This window comes from Symphodus melops, assembly GCF_947650265.1.
Source record: "Symphodus melops genome assembly, chromosome: 4".
Classification (NCBI taxonomy): Eukaryota; Metazoa; Chordata; class Actinopteri; order Labriformes; family Labridae; genus Symphodus; species Symphodus melops.
This window is the reverse complement of record NC_136694.1, coordinates 16,024,297-16,042,726: the sequence shown is the minus strand read 5'-3', so window position 1 is coordinate 16,042,726 and position 18,430 is coordinate 16,024,297. Positions and strand designations below refer to the sequence as shown.

The 18,430-nt window shown below is 39.4% G+C and overlaps 1 protein-coding gene across 1 annotated transcript in view; it reads right to left on the bottom strand.

The window, feature by feature from the left end:
* Nucleotides 1-18,025, bottom strand: part of grm2a (glutamate receptor, metabotropic 2a) — a 30,179-nt gene extending 12,154 nt beyond the window's left edge. The window contains exons 1-2 of the mRNA XM_079340902.1: nt 17,189-18,025; nt 6,541-7,281 (exon numbers count right to left, since the gene is read on the bottom strand). Coding sequence (XP_079197028.1) covers nt 6,541-7,068 — 528 coding nt within the window. The 5' untranslated portion in view covers nt 7,069-7,281; nt 17,189-18,025. The remainder of the gene's footprint in view (nt 1-6,540; nt 7,282-17,188) is intronic.
* Between the last annotated feature and the right edge of the window lie 405 nt (nt 18,026-18,430).

Sequence of the window (18,430 nt, the reverse complement as noted above, 5' to 3'; positions counted from 1 at the left end):
CATTAAATGTTAAATTACATTTCACTTCTTGTTGGCTCACGTTTTCTCCCACACAGGCACTGATGTCAAAAAGAAAGTAAGGCTATTCATCCATTCTACTGAGATTGGACTATGCCTGTGGTAGTGAATGAGTAATTTCCCTGCAGGGTCTTGAAGGCAGCACTATGGCAGTGTAGTAATCTACTTACATGTGGCTTAAGGATGTAATACAGAACAGTGCCAAACATGTCACCCATACAATGGGCTTATTGGAAATCATTACATAGATGTATTTATGGCTAAGCCAAGACTCTTCTACCTGCCAAAGCCTTTAAGATGCACGCTGTGAGTGTGGAGCCCATGTCATGAGGAAGATACAGTTTGCAATACTGTAGAGATGTTCAATTCCTAAACTGTAATCACCATTCCTCCTTTCAACTGTGTGAAAGTTTGTAATTTGTCAACATAAAGAAAACACGGAGAAGAAGAGTTTGAGGGTGTAGGACCTACACTGTAGGTGATAGGTGATAGGACACCAGAAAAGATGAGGCAAAAACTAATGTGCAGAGCATCAGCAGCTGCTGTATGACAAGTTCATATCCTGCAGACATGACAGCCAACTGTCCTCGGAGGGTGTGGTGTCTTCCTGCTCCCAGCTGAGGGTGCACATATTATCAAGTCAGTGTGGGCCTATCACATATTAGTATCATTAAACATGGTATTCTGAACAAATTTAAGCATATACTGTAATGAGGAAAACAATACTCGGGGGCCAATTATAAAATATTTCATCACATAGTTATACCCTCAGCATAATAACATTATATGCAGCACATGTACAGTATGAAAGAATCACTGAGCAGGGAGTTGTCTTCACATTGGTTTTAAATGCATGATGCATATTCTTAGATAAATATGTTTTTTAAGAAAGTAGAACTCAGCACTTGCCATCATACATACAAAATTAACACACACGTGTTAGAGAAAAAGCCTACTTTTTTATCTATGTTTTTACCTTAAAGGTCCCCCATTATGTCCCTTTTTGGGGGTTCATATATCTCATTTCTGTGTCTACTAAAGTACATTCACAAACGCTAATGTTCGAAAGAAGAGTCTGTTTTCACGTACTGCCGCTCCATGCAGGCTCTCTCCTCTGCCTGTATTTCTAACCTTCAGAATCACCCACCATGAGAAAAAAAAGGGTCCCCACGTATGTCAAGTCTGATCTGATTGGTCAGCCAACTGATGATACTGATTTATGTATCAACATGTATTTTAGTCTAAGTCTATTTGTCATACAATTTTAGTATTTCACGGAACTAAACTACTCCTTTAAGCCTTCCTTGTTTTAGAGAAATAAGTAAAAAAAAAAAAAGGAAAAAAGTGAACATATACTCTCAGAGTGGATAGGAGAGTATTGGTCTGACTTCTCGAGTCTGATTCCACCCTGTGAGAAATGCTACTTGAATGTAAAGCAGGTCCAATGTTTCATTTTTCGTATACACCTGAGTTTTCTAGCACTTAGGTTTGGCTTACAGTGGCTCACATAGGGATCATTTTGAATCAGACAGCACCTTATTTGATTAATAGAATTAAGAAGTGGCCCTGAGTGGCTTTGCACTGCCAAGCTGATTACTGTAAAAGTGGTTTCCTCCCAAGCAACAAGAGCATGCAGAACCTGCTAGCTACATTTGACACAGATACACCGGGTAACAGGATTGTTCTTTTCAGTTGTCGTATTCTGTTTCCATAGAGATACCCTGAAGGCGCCAGCCAACACCATGAGCCAGAATAATTCAGACTACCCATGTGACATGTCAAAATACACTTGTAGCATGAAAGCTAATTATACATGAGAAGAAATTTGATTATAGAAACGTGCAGCTCTTGAAAATGCCAGAGAAATGTACTTGTGTAGTAGATTCAAAATCAAATAGAGTTGTGCTTCTTTGTTTAAAATACACTTTGGTGCTTTGGAGATGCAGCACAGCTTTAGCACAGTGCACTTCTTTGGATTTGTTGCTGCTAAAAACACTGTTGAATACAGGAAAGGTAAAAAGAGGAAGACATAAAGATAAGGAAAGTGAGAAGGGACATAGACACGGAACAATAATCAAATAACAAACACTGACACAAGGACTGAGACAGTGTCCTGGTCTAGGAAATATCAGGTCTACTTTGTAGAGATGTCATGATTTTTTTCTACATGAAAAGCCCATCTGCTCGTCCCAGAAGACTGTCTCAGTGTGCCTTTACAGCAATAACACTGTATTCCCGGAGCAGCAGTCCTTATCTCCAAACAATATCACACATATATGGACCACTGCTGCTCTCTGAAACACAAATACTAAAACACATAGCCTACACAAAAAACAGCCACACACATTGACATACAGCGCATGCATGGTGTATGCATCAGATCATTATTACTTTATTTCTTATGATTTAGTTGCTTGGCAACAACTTTAATAGGGTGACAATATGAACTGTAAGATGTCTAGAGGAAGGATGTTTTTGGATCTGGTTTTGTCCCATTATCCTGCAGCATAAAAAGAATCTGCTTTATGTTGAAACAGTTTTTCAAGGCCCCCCGAGTCATGCGACCATTCAGAAAGCAACAAATGTCATGATGTTCATTTTCAATGTCAGTCATTCAGCTTAGGTTTTGTACTTGTTTCTATTCCCTGTATTTCTTTCTTTAGTGACAAAGTGCATCAACATCTCTCTACAATTGATTTTTACAAAACTTCCCACGTTTTCTAAAAGTCCACACACTATCAATTTAATCAGACTGAATTGGGATCCAAGTGATTTTCCACTATGGATTCCTAAAACCTGGTAATGTAATGTATTGGTTTTCTGCAATGGACATGATAAAGATCCCAACTGCACAAATAGTGGGTTCTGCCAAGCCACTGAATAATCCAATCACATGTGAATAATTTACGATTTTTGAAGCATGTTCTGTAGTTTTAACCATGAATAATGCATTTTCACTGCATGGCTTTACTGATACGTTTCATCCTTATTGTTCTTGCTGGCGTTAATTCTGTCATGTGTGTATCCATGTATATATCCTTTGTATGACTCATGTGTGCACTAGAGATTGGCGCCGTCGACGATGCAGATGAAGGAAATTCTATAAATACGACTGATTCTGGACGGAGAATAAAGAAAATCCGAGCTTGCTGATATTTCATAAATGAACCTTAATAAGCCGCTCACACAGATAAGCCTGCAAATGTCAGGCAGAGTGTTTGTATAAGAATCTATATCTTTAAATTCCAGCATGCATCCTTGCATTTCTAGCTTAATTGATGAAAAAGAACAACATCTCGCACGTAAATGTTAAAATGAACCCTCATAAGGTATCATTACTAAAAAACGACTTCCATCTGTATTCCCAGAAACAAGACAGGTTTCCACCTCCAGACAGCAGTTTTTGAGTGCTGCTGTGAGACATCAGAGTAGGTATCTTTTGATTGTTTGCAGACTGATTCCAGAAGTTCTTCTGTCTGTGTTTCAGGCCCTAGAATAGTTCTGTGAGCTTCTGAGTATTTGACATTCCAGAGGTGTTGTTTCTCTAATGCTGTGATTTTGCTGTCTCTCCTCAGGGATGCTCTTTTACCAAGCGAGTCATATTTAGCAGCACAGACTGCTGCCGCGATAACAAAAGTGAAAGTCCCTTCCATGTATTAATCAGAAGCAAGCCCTGAGGCTGGATGTTCCTCGGCTGTAATTGTTGAACATAATACATCTCTGATTAACATTCACCTCTAACACTCGAAGGAGATAGCTATTGTTACCTGTTATAATACTGCAGTATCCAAAGAAAATCATACTGTATAGTCAATGGAGATTAATGTATGATTGCTTTTCAGTGCACAACACTATCTTAAACTGTAAGATAAGTTAATGCATCTTATCAGAGCTCAGTTCTATGAATGAAGATTCAGAATTTACTGAACATGTCACCCTAAGGTCATTACTCGCCTTGTATTGATAACCTGCTACCAAAGGGGTTTAAGGCTTGAACCATATAAATATAAATAAATAAAAGTAGATGTGTTGAAACTGTCCATGTGGTAATAAAGACAATCCTGTGACTGTTGCATTGTTGAATGCTTTTATGCGATGCCATTAGACTCACTCCATCCCCCCATGATAATATCTGCCTGTCAATGTCTCAGTGTTTCTGAGAAACAAGATCTCACATTCAATTCCTCTGCATCCTGTTTGAGCCTGCAACACCTCTGCCACCAGACAGCTCAGCAGCAGACCCCAGATGGAGGAAAACAGGACCTAGCATGCGAGAGCGTCATAGAACTTCGCCTCCACACTTCTACTCAATCTGTGCCCATGTAATGGCAGTACAGCCAGGCCTGCAGCCAGATCCGCCCCCATCTCTGCGATTGTCACACCGCAACACCAGCAGCACAGCAACACGCTCCTTCATTGTGACAGATTTAGACAGCACTCTCCGTTCTCACCACCTGTCATTTCTCAATGTTCTACCATGTCACCATGGCGATAAGGATCTTGAAACTAATAGCGTTAGTTGTTCTATAACTGCCATCCCTTTGGGGTGAAAAACATGTCTTACCACCTGCGGCTTACACAGAAGGGCAGGCAGGGTAGCCTTTCACGCAGTTGTACTGGTTCACTCAAAGGTCTGACAGGCTGTACTGTACTTTATGCACAAACCCGGCAACTACAAAGGACAGAAACATTGTGTGGAGATGGTATCTGTAAAAAATCATTCAACCAACCCCTTACTCCTAAATGCACTCCAATGTTTGGTGCTCTGAAAACACTACAGCAAGTATACACATATCAAACAGAAAATATCTTCTATTAAACTTCTAGTAGATAGAATAGGTTGCCACTGCCATCTTTTGTAAAGGACGTTATTATTTGATAAAAACAAGTTCAAGGAACGAGCTAGCGATCAAGCAAAGAAGGTGCGACCATATGTACAGATCTTGAGAGAACGTGAGCATACTTGTCATGATTAGATGCTCTCAGAACAGCTGGAGACCTCATAACTGCACTACAATCCACAAACAAGAGGGTTCTTCAGTGTGAGAAAGCGCAAAGTGTCCCGTGATGTGTTTCCACTGATGAGGGCGATTCAGTGAAAAGCTAGGGCAGACCTCAGACCTCAGGCTTGTAATAGTAACCATAAATTACCACTAGACAAGGGTACTGTCTCAGGAGGCCCAGATTCAGGGGTTCACTGGAATTAGGGCTCGTTTATCACACCACTTTATTTTCAAACTGTCCTTTACACCAGGAGTCCTAATATAGATGCTCTGAATTCTCCTCTGCTTCCCAGGAGCCCTCCGTCTGTTTTATGGATCATTGTACTGTACTGTATTTTTTGACATTTTTGTTGTGTCAGCAAGGATACCAGGCATCTATTTTAAAAACTACAGAAAAGAAAGATGTTTGCAGAGCTATAATTGGGGAATACAAAGCTAACATGCTTCTGACGGAGGGAATTACGCATTGAAATACAAGGTTTAGTCATTTCTGATCAAGACATTGAACTCTTGTCTACAAAATATGGACACGGTTTGACAACACACATAAACACTGACACAGCTTTTCATTTGGATTAATTATTGTTTGGCAGTTTCCCTGAAGTACCGACAGGGGAAAGCTGTTTACAGCAGACTGGCCCTGCCTGGTGTTCCTGAAATATCTATGGTTTATCAATGACCGTAAGCCAATAATTGTTTCTAGGTGGGCAGCATTCGTGCGTTATTCTCTTCAGATAGAGAACAATCTGGAACATGAGACATGTGTATCTCTGGAGTGAGTTCCCCCTTAGGCAGCAGACACTCTCCTCTGGCTGAATGAACTGGGATGACGAGGGGCAGTTAATGCTTTAAGGCGTGTATATTTGTGGATATTTACAAAAACTAAGCTTCACGTGACACCCTGTCACTTTTTAACAATGATTTGAAATGACACTGGCATGGCAGCCACATTACAGCACAAGATTACAGAGACACAATTAGCTGAGGTTTCATCGTATCAGCCTGAATGAGCCGAAAGGAGCTGCTGCTGCTGCTGAAAGTAATCATGCCGTCACTAGTCATCCTGTCAGCCTGCCCTGAGTGCAACATCTGTAGCACGTCTGCCTCTGACAGGGCCGCTGCTGAAGTGTGAATTACCAGGAAAGAGGAGAAGATCGTCTAAATTAGATCAGCCAAGTGGAAGGGGGTATAGGTAAACAGATCCCTGTAGCAGAACTGATACTCATTAAGTCCCTGTGTTAACATCTTGCAAGGGGTAATTGCATACGGTACTTAAGTTTAAATGCACATTTATATGACCATCCATCACGTTCTAACACTGGCTTGTACTCCCTCCCCTCTCACTGTTTTCATCTCCAACTCCAAATAGCTGCTGATAGTTAAACACACCCTGTGTGAATCCACTGCCGTAAAAAGGGATTGTGGCTTCTGACCAACACATCGTGGCATGAAACAATGATGACATCAACAGTAAATGAAGATGCATTATTCTTTTGCGGGGTGATTAATTAGCTCCTACCTGAATGGAAACGTCACTGTAGGAGCCTCCGATGACACCTGAGATAGCCAAAGGGACGTCATCATGGATGGCATAGGAGCCATCAGGGCAGGTGTACTCACTGTCATCCACTTTGGTGAGTGAGGCCCTGACAAACTCCAAAGACTGCTCCAGCGCGTAGGTGTCCTTAGAGCAAGTGTCCAATATATGAGCCCCTAGTTTGATCCCTGGCAGGATGTGCTCATCTTTGTTGATTTCATCAAGTGCCATCAGCATGGCCTCCAGTCTTTGGATCCCTCTCTGTGCATTGATCTTCCCACAGTCCTCTACCCCCTCGCCCTTCTGGTGCACAGGGAACAGGCCGCCGATCATCAAATCTCCGTCCAGTGTGATCTCCCTCTTGGAATCAGTGTTATAACCCACCACAGGCAGACCATGGGGAGCCTGGGCAAAGAGAAACAAACATAAACCCAGCAGGCTGAGGTGGGACAGCCAGAGGGGTTGGGGCACAGGGCGCACCCCCGAACCAGGGGATCTCCCCAATGACATATCCCTGGGCAGAGCGAGGTCAGAGTCCCCGCCTTTGTTTTCTGGTCAGCGTCTACTCAGTTTTGATGATGGTGGCCCTGAAGAATAGAACAGTGAGGCAGAGCAGCACCAGCTCTCAAAGCACCAGTGTTTTTATTCTGTCAGAGGCCATTTACAGCACAAGGGCCATCCTCTATGTCCTTCTCTTCTTTAGGGTTTTTCGTGGATTAAAGCCTGCAGATCAAACAGAGAAAGTCAGTCAAAGCCTTTGAGCTGGAGTACAATGAGGCCTTTGTTTCACATACATTTTGACTACCATGGACAGACTCATTCTATGGAAATATTTAACATCTTGACCAGTTTAAAAATATGTCTTTCCTTTGAGGCTTACTGATCATATAATGTGCAGAATCATGTTGGATATTTTTTTTAATAGTCTTTACATTCTCCAAGATGTAATATCAAATCAATAAACTCTGCTTGCTAAAAAAAAACCCTCTGCTTGCTGAAAAAAGTCAAGTTTCATGTAAAGCCATTTACAGAACATTTACCACATCATCTGTTTCATCACTTTCATCTGGCAGCTCATTTTTAAAATCATTTTATCATTTGTTACAGGCAGCTACACATGCTTCTGTGTCGCATATGACACCAACAAATTTATTCAGATTATAACAAAAGTTGTTTCCCGACACTTCAAATAAAGAGGTATTGACTGTGCTCTTTGTAAGATTACTTACAGAGACCCAATATAACAGAGAAAGAACTAATAGTGGGCATAAAAAAATAAGATCATTCCTTATTTCGATTGACTTTAAACATATGTAAAATAACCCAAATTGAAATGAAATGCAAGAGGTGACAATCACGGCAGAAAGAACATCAACAATGTCACCTTCATGTTTTTCTAGTGTTTTCAAGCACCACATGTTCATCCCCTTCTTGTGGAAGGCTTCATTCAGAGTGTGTGGGATTTATTTTGAATCTCTTTCTTCTCCTCCTGTTCCCATTGTCCGTCGAACCTTAAGATATTTCCCATGTGAGGCATATGATTGTACAACCCTTTTATAATCTCATGTGCACATGCTCCTGTACACCTTAAGTCTGAGAAGACAACAAATCATGTCCCGGGGGAACTTTACGTCAACTCACATCAACTTCTAACACAGTTTTACAAAAAACACAATGTGTGCACGGGAAAAGCATCATCCAAATTATGCTTTTCAAAGGATTGAAATCTTTTTGAAGCACACAAAGTCAGTTTGTTGCCAACCGGTTGAATTAGTATAACTTAAACGAGAGCTATGTCAACTAAATCAAATGACCTATGTTTGATTAATCAAACATAGGTCTGCAGCATCATGTTTAGATTATATACTTATGGGAATTCTTGAAGCTAGAAGAGAGCAAAAATAAGGCTACATCTGGGTCACCATGTTAATCCACAATGCAATTGAAAAGAGTTATGCTGAAGTCGTTTTAAGCAATCTATTAAAAAATAGTGTATTTCCTAAAATGTCATTCAGTATTACTGCAGGTTGGATTACATTAAGCCCAAATAAACCCACATAGATCCTGCAGTTTGTGTTATTATGTGTATGTATCTTACTGCTAACATTCGAAAGGCACTTGGTAAATTTATAGGTCAGTATAACAAATATTCAAAGCTTTTTTCAGATACTAAAATATGTCATTTAAAAAAAAGTCTTTAAACCAACATAAACCCAAAGTAATCCAGCCAGTTTCATTTAATTCATTGTTTTTTTCTTTCTCTCTGACATACAGTACAGACCTCCCTTACCCTAAATGTTAACAACATATTCTATAACACATCAGATCATCTTATTTCAGGCCCTGTCATTAATGGCATTGATGTTGACTCATGTCAGGAGCTGATGCAGGTCATCAGTGGATTTGCAGCAGAGGAGTGTATTGTTCAGTCCTAGGTGTCAGTCCCCCTGAATCCCAGAGGCTTAATTAAGCAGTGTGAATGTGGGAGAAGTTTATCAGAGTGAATTATTGAGCCAGAATTATCTGCTTCAGATCCACTGTCTCAACAAGTAAAGCAGGCTGACATGCAGTTATTAACTGCAGGTTATTAAAATGTACATGTCTTTGTTTGGTCTTTAAAACATTGTCCCCCCCCTTTAAAACAACATGAAGCGCTCAACAGTGGTCAGACTGCCGAGTGCCGACCATATTCTGTAGGATTTTTTATCTGTTTTTCTCTTGTCGTCCTCTCTCTCTCTCTCTCTCTCTCTCTCTCTCTCTCTCTCTCTCTCTCTCTCTCTCTCTCTCTGTTGTTTCCATGGAAACGTACTAGTTGGTGGAGAGGGTGAGGAGGACGGGGAAGACAGACCAGGACAAGTGGGCCAGTCAGACCATGCATGCTTCATGGTCAGCCTGGTCCTGTGGGAGAACTGGGAAGCCTGTATTTTGAACTTACAACGCTGATATGACTCCAGTCCAAACTTTCTGCCTCTCTGACACATTTCAACTACAAGAGTAATCACGTCACCCTGACCACAAATGTGCTGAGATATTGATTTAATATCTAATCCTGATCCATCAATAGTCCTATGTTTTTACAGATCCTTGTGTATTTTCCTATTGCATTAACCACAACCTTTGAATAAGAAATAAGATGTGACATGTTGTATTACATTTGATCAACCATCAGCGAAACCAAAAAGCTTCTTCTCCTTCCAAGCAAAACAAGAGTAAGGCGGTCAGACTTTCATTGGCTCCCTCAACAGTGTGTCAAATTAAAGTCCAATGCAACAGTTGCGCATACAGGCCAAGTAAATTCCTCTTTTGCAACTAAAATAGATCCACAGGAATACATTTATGTCCGAGAATGTTTTTATGTTTATGGAGTTAGGGTATTTCTTGATGTTTGCAGCTTTTGTAACATTGCTATGCAAGTCTCAAATGGCAAAAGAAACTACAAGTATTGTATTTGAGCTTACTTGGTGTATTGTTGTTTTTTCAGTGAAATTGGAGAATATATAGCAACGGGCAACAACACTGGTGACGCAGCTTCAGGAGAGAACAGTAACAAAAAGATTTCCAGCTGACACATTGTCAGTCTCCTCCCCTATCGCACACTCCCAAAGGGTCTCTCTGACTCACCCATGGACTCCATATCTCTCTGTCTTTGATCAATGAGCTACTTTATCCAACCTCTTATGATAGCAAATCAAATATTTAGGACTAACAAAGACACATACAGTTTGTTGAGAATAATAGTTTTTTAACATTGCACATTTAAATATGGAATTTTTCAAATCTAACCCAAATCATGTTGTTAAAATTTTAAATTCATTTTCTCCCCATGTTTTATTTTTTGTTGAATCTACCAAGCTGAAGCAGCGTTAAGGCTAACAGCTAGCCTAGATCTATGAAAGCTTCTAAATGTCACTTGCTGACATTTTAATGCCCCCTATTAAAGAGGACATATTATACCCCTTTTCCTCCTTTTCAAACAGTCCCCTGTGGTCTGAATAAAACATCTGCGCTCAAACTATAACATGAATCAAGCACCAGAGGAGGTTTGTGCCCTGTAGAAAACCAGCTTTCTCAGAACGCTCAGTTTTGGTGAGTGTGTCTCTTTAAATGCAATGAGACCCTGCTGAGTTTTCCTGGTGGATGTCAGAATACAAATGGCAGACCTGCGCAAAAGTTTTGCTCTCGGCTGGGCGTGGAGTCGATGGGTGGAGGAAACAGTGGGAAAGGAACATTTGAAACAGAGCTTCGTTCTCTGTGTTGTAAGACTTATGCAGACCACAATTATTTTATTTTATTCAGTGTGTAGATAAAACACAAAGGTTACCCAAATATATACTTAAAAACACTGTAAAAGGGGATTTTTCATAATATGTCGCCCACATTTATATATAAGCATTTAATATAAATCAAAATAGAAAGAAAAAAAGACAATATTTCACTTATTTTTACCTGTTTATGCTGAAAACTTCCAAGAAAAACAAACTGGTGATGTTTGAACACTTCAATGTTTATGTGTAGTGGGCTATACTAACAACATATGGCCTGCTCATTCGTGAGTGAGTACTATGAGTATGTTACATTTTGGTTAAGATGAGCTAACCCACTGCTGGCTGCTCCTATAATGAATTTATTTTTCTAGATCATTCTAATGCCACCCTAAAAAAAACTGTGTATATGTACACCCCAGAAGGACTATTATTTACACCTACTGTAAGGTCATATCCCACATAGGATTCAGTCTACTTGTTCACTTCAAAAGACAAATGTCTTTCTCCTCCTATGCAGCCATCTCTGTTTCATTCTTTACCAGATGGCCTTTTTAATTCCAGAACGTGAAGCCAGCCACCCTCTTACACACTCCACACCAGACTGTGTGAAGGAATGGGAGGAGTGGGTGGGGGCTGACAAAAAAAAGGATGGCAGTTGCAAGAGGGCAGGAATAAAAAGTGGAGAGGATGGCAGCGTGGGCAGTAGTGAATGAGGACTAACGTGAGGTTTGAGAAAGATGCTATCCAGCCTGATTTTTTTATGACACTCATTTGCCCCAGGAGTAGAGTGCAGCATTAATATGGTAATATCCCCCCAGGCAATAGCAAGTGTTGAAGAGGGGAGGTCGTCTACTGTATATGCAGCCTTAAGCCCAGCTGAGCAGGTTGGAGATCCCCTGTGGAATAACTTGGAGGCTGGCTAAGAGGAAGCCAAGGTAATGGGAGTCGGGTCTCCCTAAAATCACATTTCCCACTGACAAAGAGAGTGGTCTTGGGTGGGAGGAAAAATGAAAATGGTCTGCTAATGGGAAAGAAGACTTAAGATTGCACACACAAGACTCGCACACATTTTATTGCGTATAAACAATGTATGACGCTCAAATGCCTGGAGCACCTGTGACAAATGAAACTCTGTGATGCGTTTTAGATATATTTGATATCTAATTGTGTTTCACTACGTTTGAATGGAAAGACTTTTTTTTACCGTTACAAGACCAAAATCAACAAAGAATTAAGCTTTTTTTCAGTGTCAATACCCAATAAAGTTTCTTTTTGATTAAGATGTCAGTTTTAACACACACAACTCGAAACACATCAATAGTCACACTTACATGTGAATACATATTCTTTTTTTTACCATAAACATGCACTTCATCATTTTAGACTGAATTCCACAAACATTATTGCATGTTGGTAAATACTCATAAAAGAACCTGACAGAATATATATTAATTCATGTTATATGTCAATCCCCAACAAAGTAGTAGTCTGTAGTGTTGAACCAACACTACTACTTGAGTAATTTTTGTTTAAATCTAAAGCACCCAACAGTAAAGAGATGAAGATTTGTATATCGCTACTTGTCTCATAGTTCAGTCAAGCATCTCCAGGTTTGTCAACTCATATTCAAAATCCGATCAGCATTAATGAAATCTTCCTTCAACAGTTTGGACGTGTTTTTTTCTTCTCATTATTGGATCAATTTTCACCTTTTATCTATTCATTATCCCATTTTTTACTTTATCATGGTGGAATTAGTCATAATGACTCATTTAGTTTTATACACTAAAATGTTTAAAGGAAATATTTATAGGGATGATGTCTGGGACATTTTTTAATTCTGATGAATTTATGTTGCAAACTGTGATCTGAATTATTTGCTCTAAACTACATCTGTACCTTCATTTCAGATTCAAAGTCTAACAGGAGGTCTGAAAAGGAGAGAGAAGGAAGGAATCAATTAAATCAACACAAGTTGCCAAAGAATGAAATGTCTCCTAAATACACAAACACTGACCTTTTTCCTGATAAGGTCATTGATACTATTGGCAATTAAAAAGTGAGGAAGTCCTTTCACTCCATGTTTGAATAGCAGCTATGGCAATTAAGAAGACATGAATCAATGCAGAGACTCTGCATGTCTGTCAGTGAACAACATATACTGTCTACATTCAATTGAGACAGTCAGTAAATGTAAAACCAACCTCATATTCCTCTTGATTATTATACAATCAACCTCATTCTCTGTATGCTTTTGCACCAGCCTCATCCTTCAATCTGACTGGACCACACCTCCCCCTCATCCATCTCCCTATCTTTCTCTCCCTCTCTCTGTCTCTCCACCTGTAAAAAGGGAATCCCTTGCATGCGTTCACTGGTCCCTTCTTCTCCCAGGAGCCCCATTCTGCCTCACTCATCAAACATTCATCCTCTGTCTTTGTCTCTCAGAGATCATTACTGCTAGCCCTATAATTGGCCAGAGCATAGGGATGGATGTATGGTGCTTTTGTTTCAGAGGTTTTTAATGTATCGTTGCATTATTCATTGTCACACCGGCACGTTGTTATAAGAAGGGAAAAAAAGGCTCGAAACACTGTGAGGGTTTTTTCAGAAACTATTGTAAGTGCCGCTCTTTGACTGACAACTGATATTAGTAAGGAAATTAAAGTTATGTTATTTTGAAAATGACAAGACGAGAGCGCATTCAGTTTTTCTATGTTTTTAAATTGCACCCTTTTTGTAATAATAAAAAAGCACAATATCCTGGAGCAGAACAGATTGATTACAATAATGCCTGAATTTATCTCAAATGTTTTTTTTGCCCTTGCAAAACGACACTTACATTGTAAACAGAGAGTGTTTTTTAGGGAAAATACCACCAGCAAGGTCCAACTTATATTTCTCGCTTTATTTCAGGCAGTGGTAGTATCCCCTTCCTGTATTTCCTCTGTTATTATCTCCTTTAAAATTAATTTTCAATTAATGCTTATAGAAATTTGAGAATATCCCTGATCAGGGGATATATCACCAATATAAAGCCAAGTCTATCTTTTATTCCTTAACATTAAAAAATAAGGCTGAACTTATATGAGAATGTAAGTCTCAAAACCCCATTGTCTTTAACAAAATGTAGTAGTCTTATCCATTTCTCTTGCCTAAAGTCTTAAGCAAACAACCCAAAGCTATCACCATCCTTTGTTTCAAAAAGCCTCAACCATTGAGCAGCATTTTATATGTCATAGCACATAAGTAAGTTGGTGAGAAGTGATGCATTTGTACATATTGTGTAAAATAGAAGCATTAATTAAGAAAGCTCAACTTGAATATTAAAGTTGAATTAAGGAAGCTGTGAATTCACTGAAAAGCAATATATGTTATGTTTGGACAAGCCAGACGAGCTGTTTATCTGTTTTCATTCCTTATACTAAGCTAGGCTAACTTCATTTTAAACAGACAAATAAAGGAGCTAATTAAATCTTTTCGGATAAAGTTAGTTTGAAACTTAAGCTAACAATAAATCCATTCAGGTCTGGAATGGTTTGTTTTTCGTTTTGACTAGAGTAGGTAGGCTAGTTTTAGGCACTTCCACACGATTGTTTTGGACACCCCTCGTTTGCTGGACATGTTATCACAGCAAACCAACAGAGATGGAAGCAGGCAAGCAAACTGGTTCAGATAAAATGGATTTTACCCAACCTAAAATACCTCTGCATTTTGAACTCCATGATTAAAAACATGGTTAAACTGATAAATACAGGAGGTGCTTTTTTTAACGCATAAAAGATTCAAAACTTGCTAATCACTGAAGTTTTGAATTTGGACTGCAGTACCAACTTTAAACGTAATGTGTCAAAGTTACATATTGTTGACGAAAGGGCACACAAGTTGGGAAAAAAGTGGACACCAGTGCTTTAATGCAAAGGTATTTGGTCTCTCTAAAATAATGAAAGATAAGATGCACTGATCAACACAGAATCCTTTAGCATAGTATATTTTAGGGTCCCATGCATTTTCTTAAACTATTTTTTAAGGTAAGATGTAAATAAAGCTCAGGTTCCTCAAATATGAAGGGTACAGTATAATGAGCATGTCAGGATTTAGTATGCAGGAGTTGCATGCAGAAGAAATCAACAACAGATTCTCTTTACTCACAAGTTAAATTATTGATGCATCTGACCCAGGAATCACCTAGGAGCCTCTCACACGTACACAAGGAATGTAAAACAGGAATGAATCATTTGCAGTCAGTGCAGCTGTAAATTTTAATCTCCGATTCATGTGCACATCTTTAATTAATTGCTTGTACTTGAGTGAGTTCAGACTTGAATGTTTCCATATGAGCTGAATCCATAGCAGGAAAAGAACTTTTCTAAGATTATTTTGTGATTTGACCATGAACCTATTAGGATTTGGTCAAGTTGTTCATGAAGCTGAATCAGAAAACACTCTCTGTTTATTAAAACACATACTCAAAACACGTCAGTTCATTGTGTGCATTCGAAAAAGGCCTGTGTCCTGGCAGAACATTCTGGCAAATACCACTAGTGCGAGTGTATCAGCTCACTGAATGCAAAATGTAATTATATATACACACAAATAAATTCTTATTATAATAAATATCTTATACAGAAAAAAAAAACATGATTGTCGAGAGTTTAATTCAACATCATGCATGTTTTTGAAAATTATACTAAGCATATGAGTGTAAAGTGTGTGTGTGTTTGTGTGTAAGTGTGTGTGTTAGTGTATGTGTGTTTGTGTGTGTGTGTGTGTGTTTGTATACACACGTGTGTGTGCATTATGTGTGTGTGTGTGTGTGTGTGTGTGTGTGTGTGTGTGTGTGTGTGCGTGCACATGACCATAAGACAGTAAACTATTAAGCTGTCCTTTTTGATAGGAGCAGAGTGATTCATCTCCAGGTATTTAATCACTGGTGATGGTGGTTAACTCAAAGAGGCTACATCATATGGAGGAGGATAAAGTAACAAGGCAGATGTCTCTTACTTTAAACTACAGACAGGAAGCACAACAAAGAGGAAAGCCATTTATAGTGAACATATGAGTAATGGACAGATGCTACGAGAACGTTGTTATCAGCAGAAAACTTTTACACCTTTGAAGATTTTTTTTAAGGGCATGCAGAAATACTTTGCCTGACACAGAAATATGAGGATATGCAACTTCTTCTTCATAACCCCCCCCAACACACATACACACACACACACACACACACACACACACACACACACACACACACACACACACACACACACACACACACACACACTTTACACTCATATGCTTAGTATAATTTTCAAAAACATGCATGATGTTGAATTAAACTCTTGACAATCATGTTTTTTTTTTTTCTGTATGGATTTGTAGGTTCAGTGACGTGACTCAACTGCAGGCTAAGGGGGATTCCTTTTGTGTTTTATCTGCTGAACATGCAGCACAGAATCCCCTGGGACTGTAAGAAGCATCCACAGAACGTTCTGCTTCCCCCATAATGTCTTTGTCCAGTATTAACACCGCCTGTAAATCTTTGCGCCTGCAGGTACTCATTTATAATCCTGAACTGTTTAAAAATGCATTCTAAACTCCTTATGATATGGTTACTTAAGCAATTTAAAGAATCACTCAACCTTTAGTCACACATATCATCTCACACCTTTCCTTTCACATAATCTGATGTTTATTTACACCAATGGGGCCAGTTAGTATAATTATATTACTTCAGGAGAAAAATTACACAAAAAATACATTACTCTCCTGAAGGGCAAACAAAATATTACAGATTTAATCTAACATTGAACACCAAAAGATGAACCATTTCAGGGAGATCATTATCATCTGTCCCACACCCCTTTACACATGAAGAACGATTCCTTAGGATTCTGTTTTTTTTGTTTTTTTTTAATCAAGGATCTCTCCTTATTTTAATTGAGTTATATTTTTTTACAATCACACAGAGATTTTCCAAATGAGGGAGATTTGAGACAAGATGGGTGTTATGGAGCTATTGCAGTGGCTGTTTTGTAGTTATTCAGCAGCATCGCACATGTGGAGACATTACTGTAGCCACAGAGCGACAAAAAAGGGGGAAATATGCTCATCATATGACAACCCCACTGTCGATCAATACAGTAATTCTGTCGCCAGAAAATTACAAACTAGACTAATCTTTCCCTTATCCCTCTGAAGATCACACAAGTGTGACACTTAGGATGTAAACTATGAAATACATATATACATAAAAACGATTTCAACTCAATAAATGACAGAAGTTTGACAACAACGCACCCTTAAGGCTTTAAACGCATACTTCAGTAAAGATGAAAGAAAAAACTAAACAAATCCCTTACCTGTGCAGGGATCTTCAGTGTGCAGCGCAGCGGTGCGATGAATGTGGCCAACACATATCCTCAGCGGCAGCATTCACTTTTTTAAACCTAAAAGCCCCGGTGCCGCTGTGGACTACAGAAGATCTGGAGCGGGATGAATCAATGAATGAAGTAAGCAGGTGGATGGTCGTACCCTGAAGTTTACACCACGTGCAGCAATGCCGCTTGCCAGGAGCTGTCCGTGGTGCTGAAACAAACCACACGACGAGCCGCCGGATACCTGACGCGCTGATCCCACTCACAGGTCACATTTCTTAAACGGGCTCGCAATACATCCAGGGGACATACATACGCCCACTTGGTGGTAAAAAAAACAGCCTAAACTTTGTTGATCATAAATTCCGTTATCAATGTAGATAAAATGTTAGATACGGGATGCCACATTAAGTGATTATCGCTTTGTAGTTGAAATTATACCTGTTACTCAAGTGGCTTACGCAAAATCTTCAGTAACTTGCAACACGTTTTCACAAATGCTGCTGATGTTGCTGAAATGGACCCCGACTCTTAGACGGTTTGGACACTTGAAACAAAGGCGAAGCTGCTCCTCGCAGTACGCAATCTGTTTTATCCCTGACGTGCAACATTTACATTTAATCAAATAGAACCTGAAGGAGACGACTTCGTTCAGCCGCTGTTCTCGTTTGTAAGCTGCAGGGATGTAAGTGTATATCAATAGGAGGAGAGAGAATTTAAGAGTTGCCCCCTATTTGTTCAAGCAGTCAGAAGGGGAGCAGAAAGTATTCAAGTGACGATTCTTTGGAGACTGCTTATATCCAGCGATATTTTTCGCAAACAAGTCGTGACATGGTGTGAGGTCAATCCTAGATGGTGATGTTACAGAGGGGAAAGCGAACCCTTGTCTCTCTATGACAAAGCCAGCCTCACACATACGCAATTCTCAAGATCTAAATTTGTTTGAGACATCTACCCCTATCGTAATCTTCAAGTGCAAAGTAATGAGATTAATAATTAACATCATGGGCAGGCAATAATCTTCGCTCAAAGCTGCATGACACCACTTTGGTTTCACAATGAATTAATTCAGTTTGTGACCCAGTGTGTCATCATTTGGCCACTTTCAGACTGATTTTTTTGTTGTTGCCTTGAACAAAGTTTAAGGTGCGAGGGTTTACTCTGAAAGTGCAGCAGACTTGGTGGCCTGCTGTCCCTTTAGTGGGGTACACAAATCTAATAGTGTGC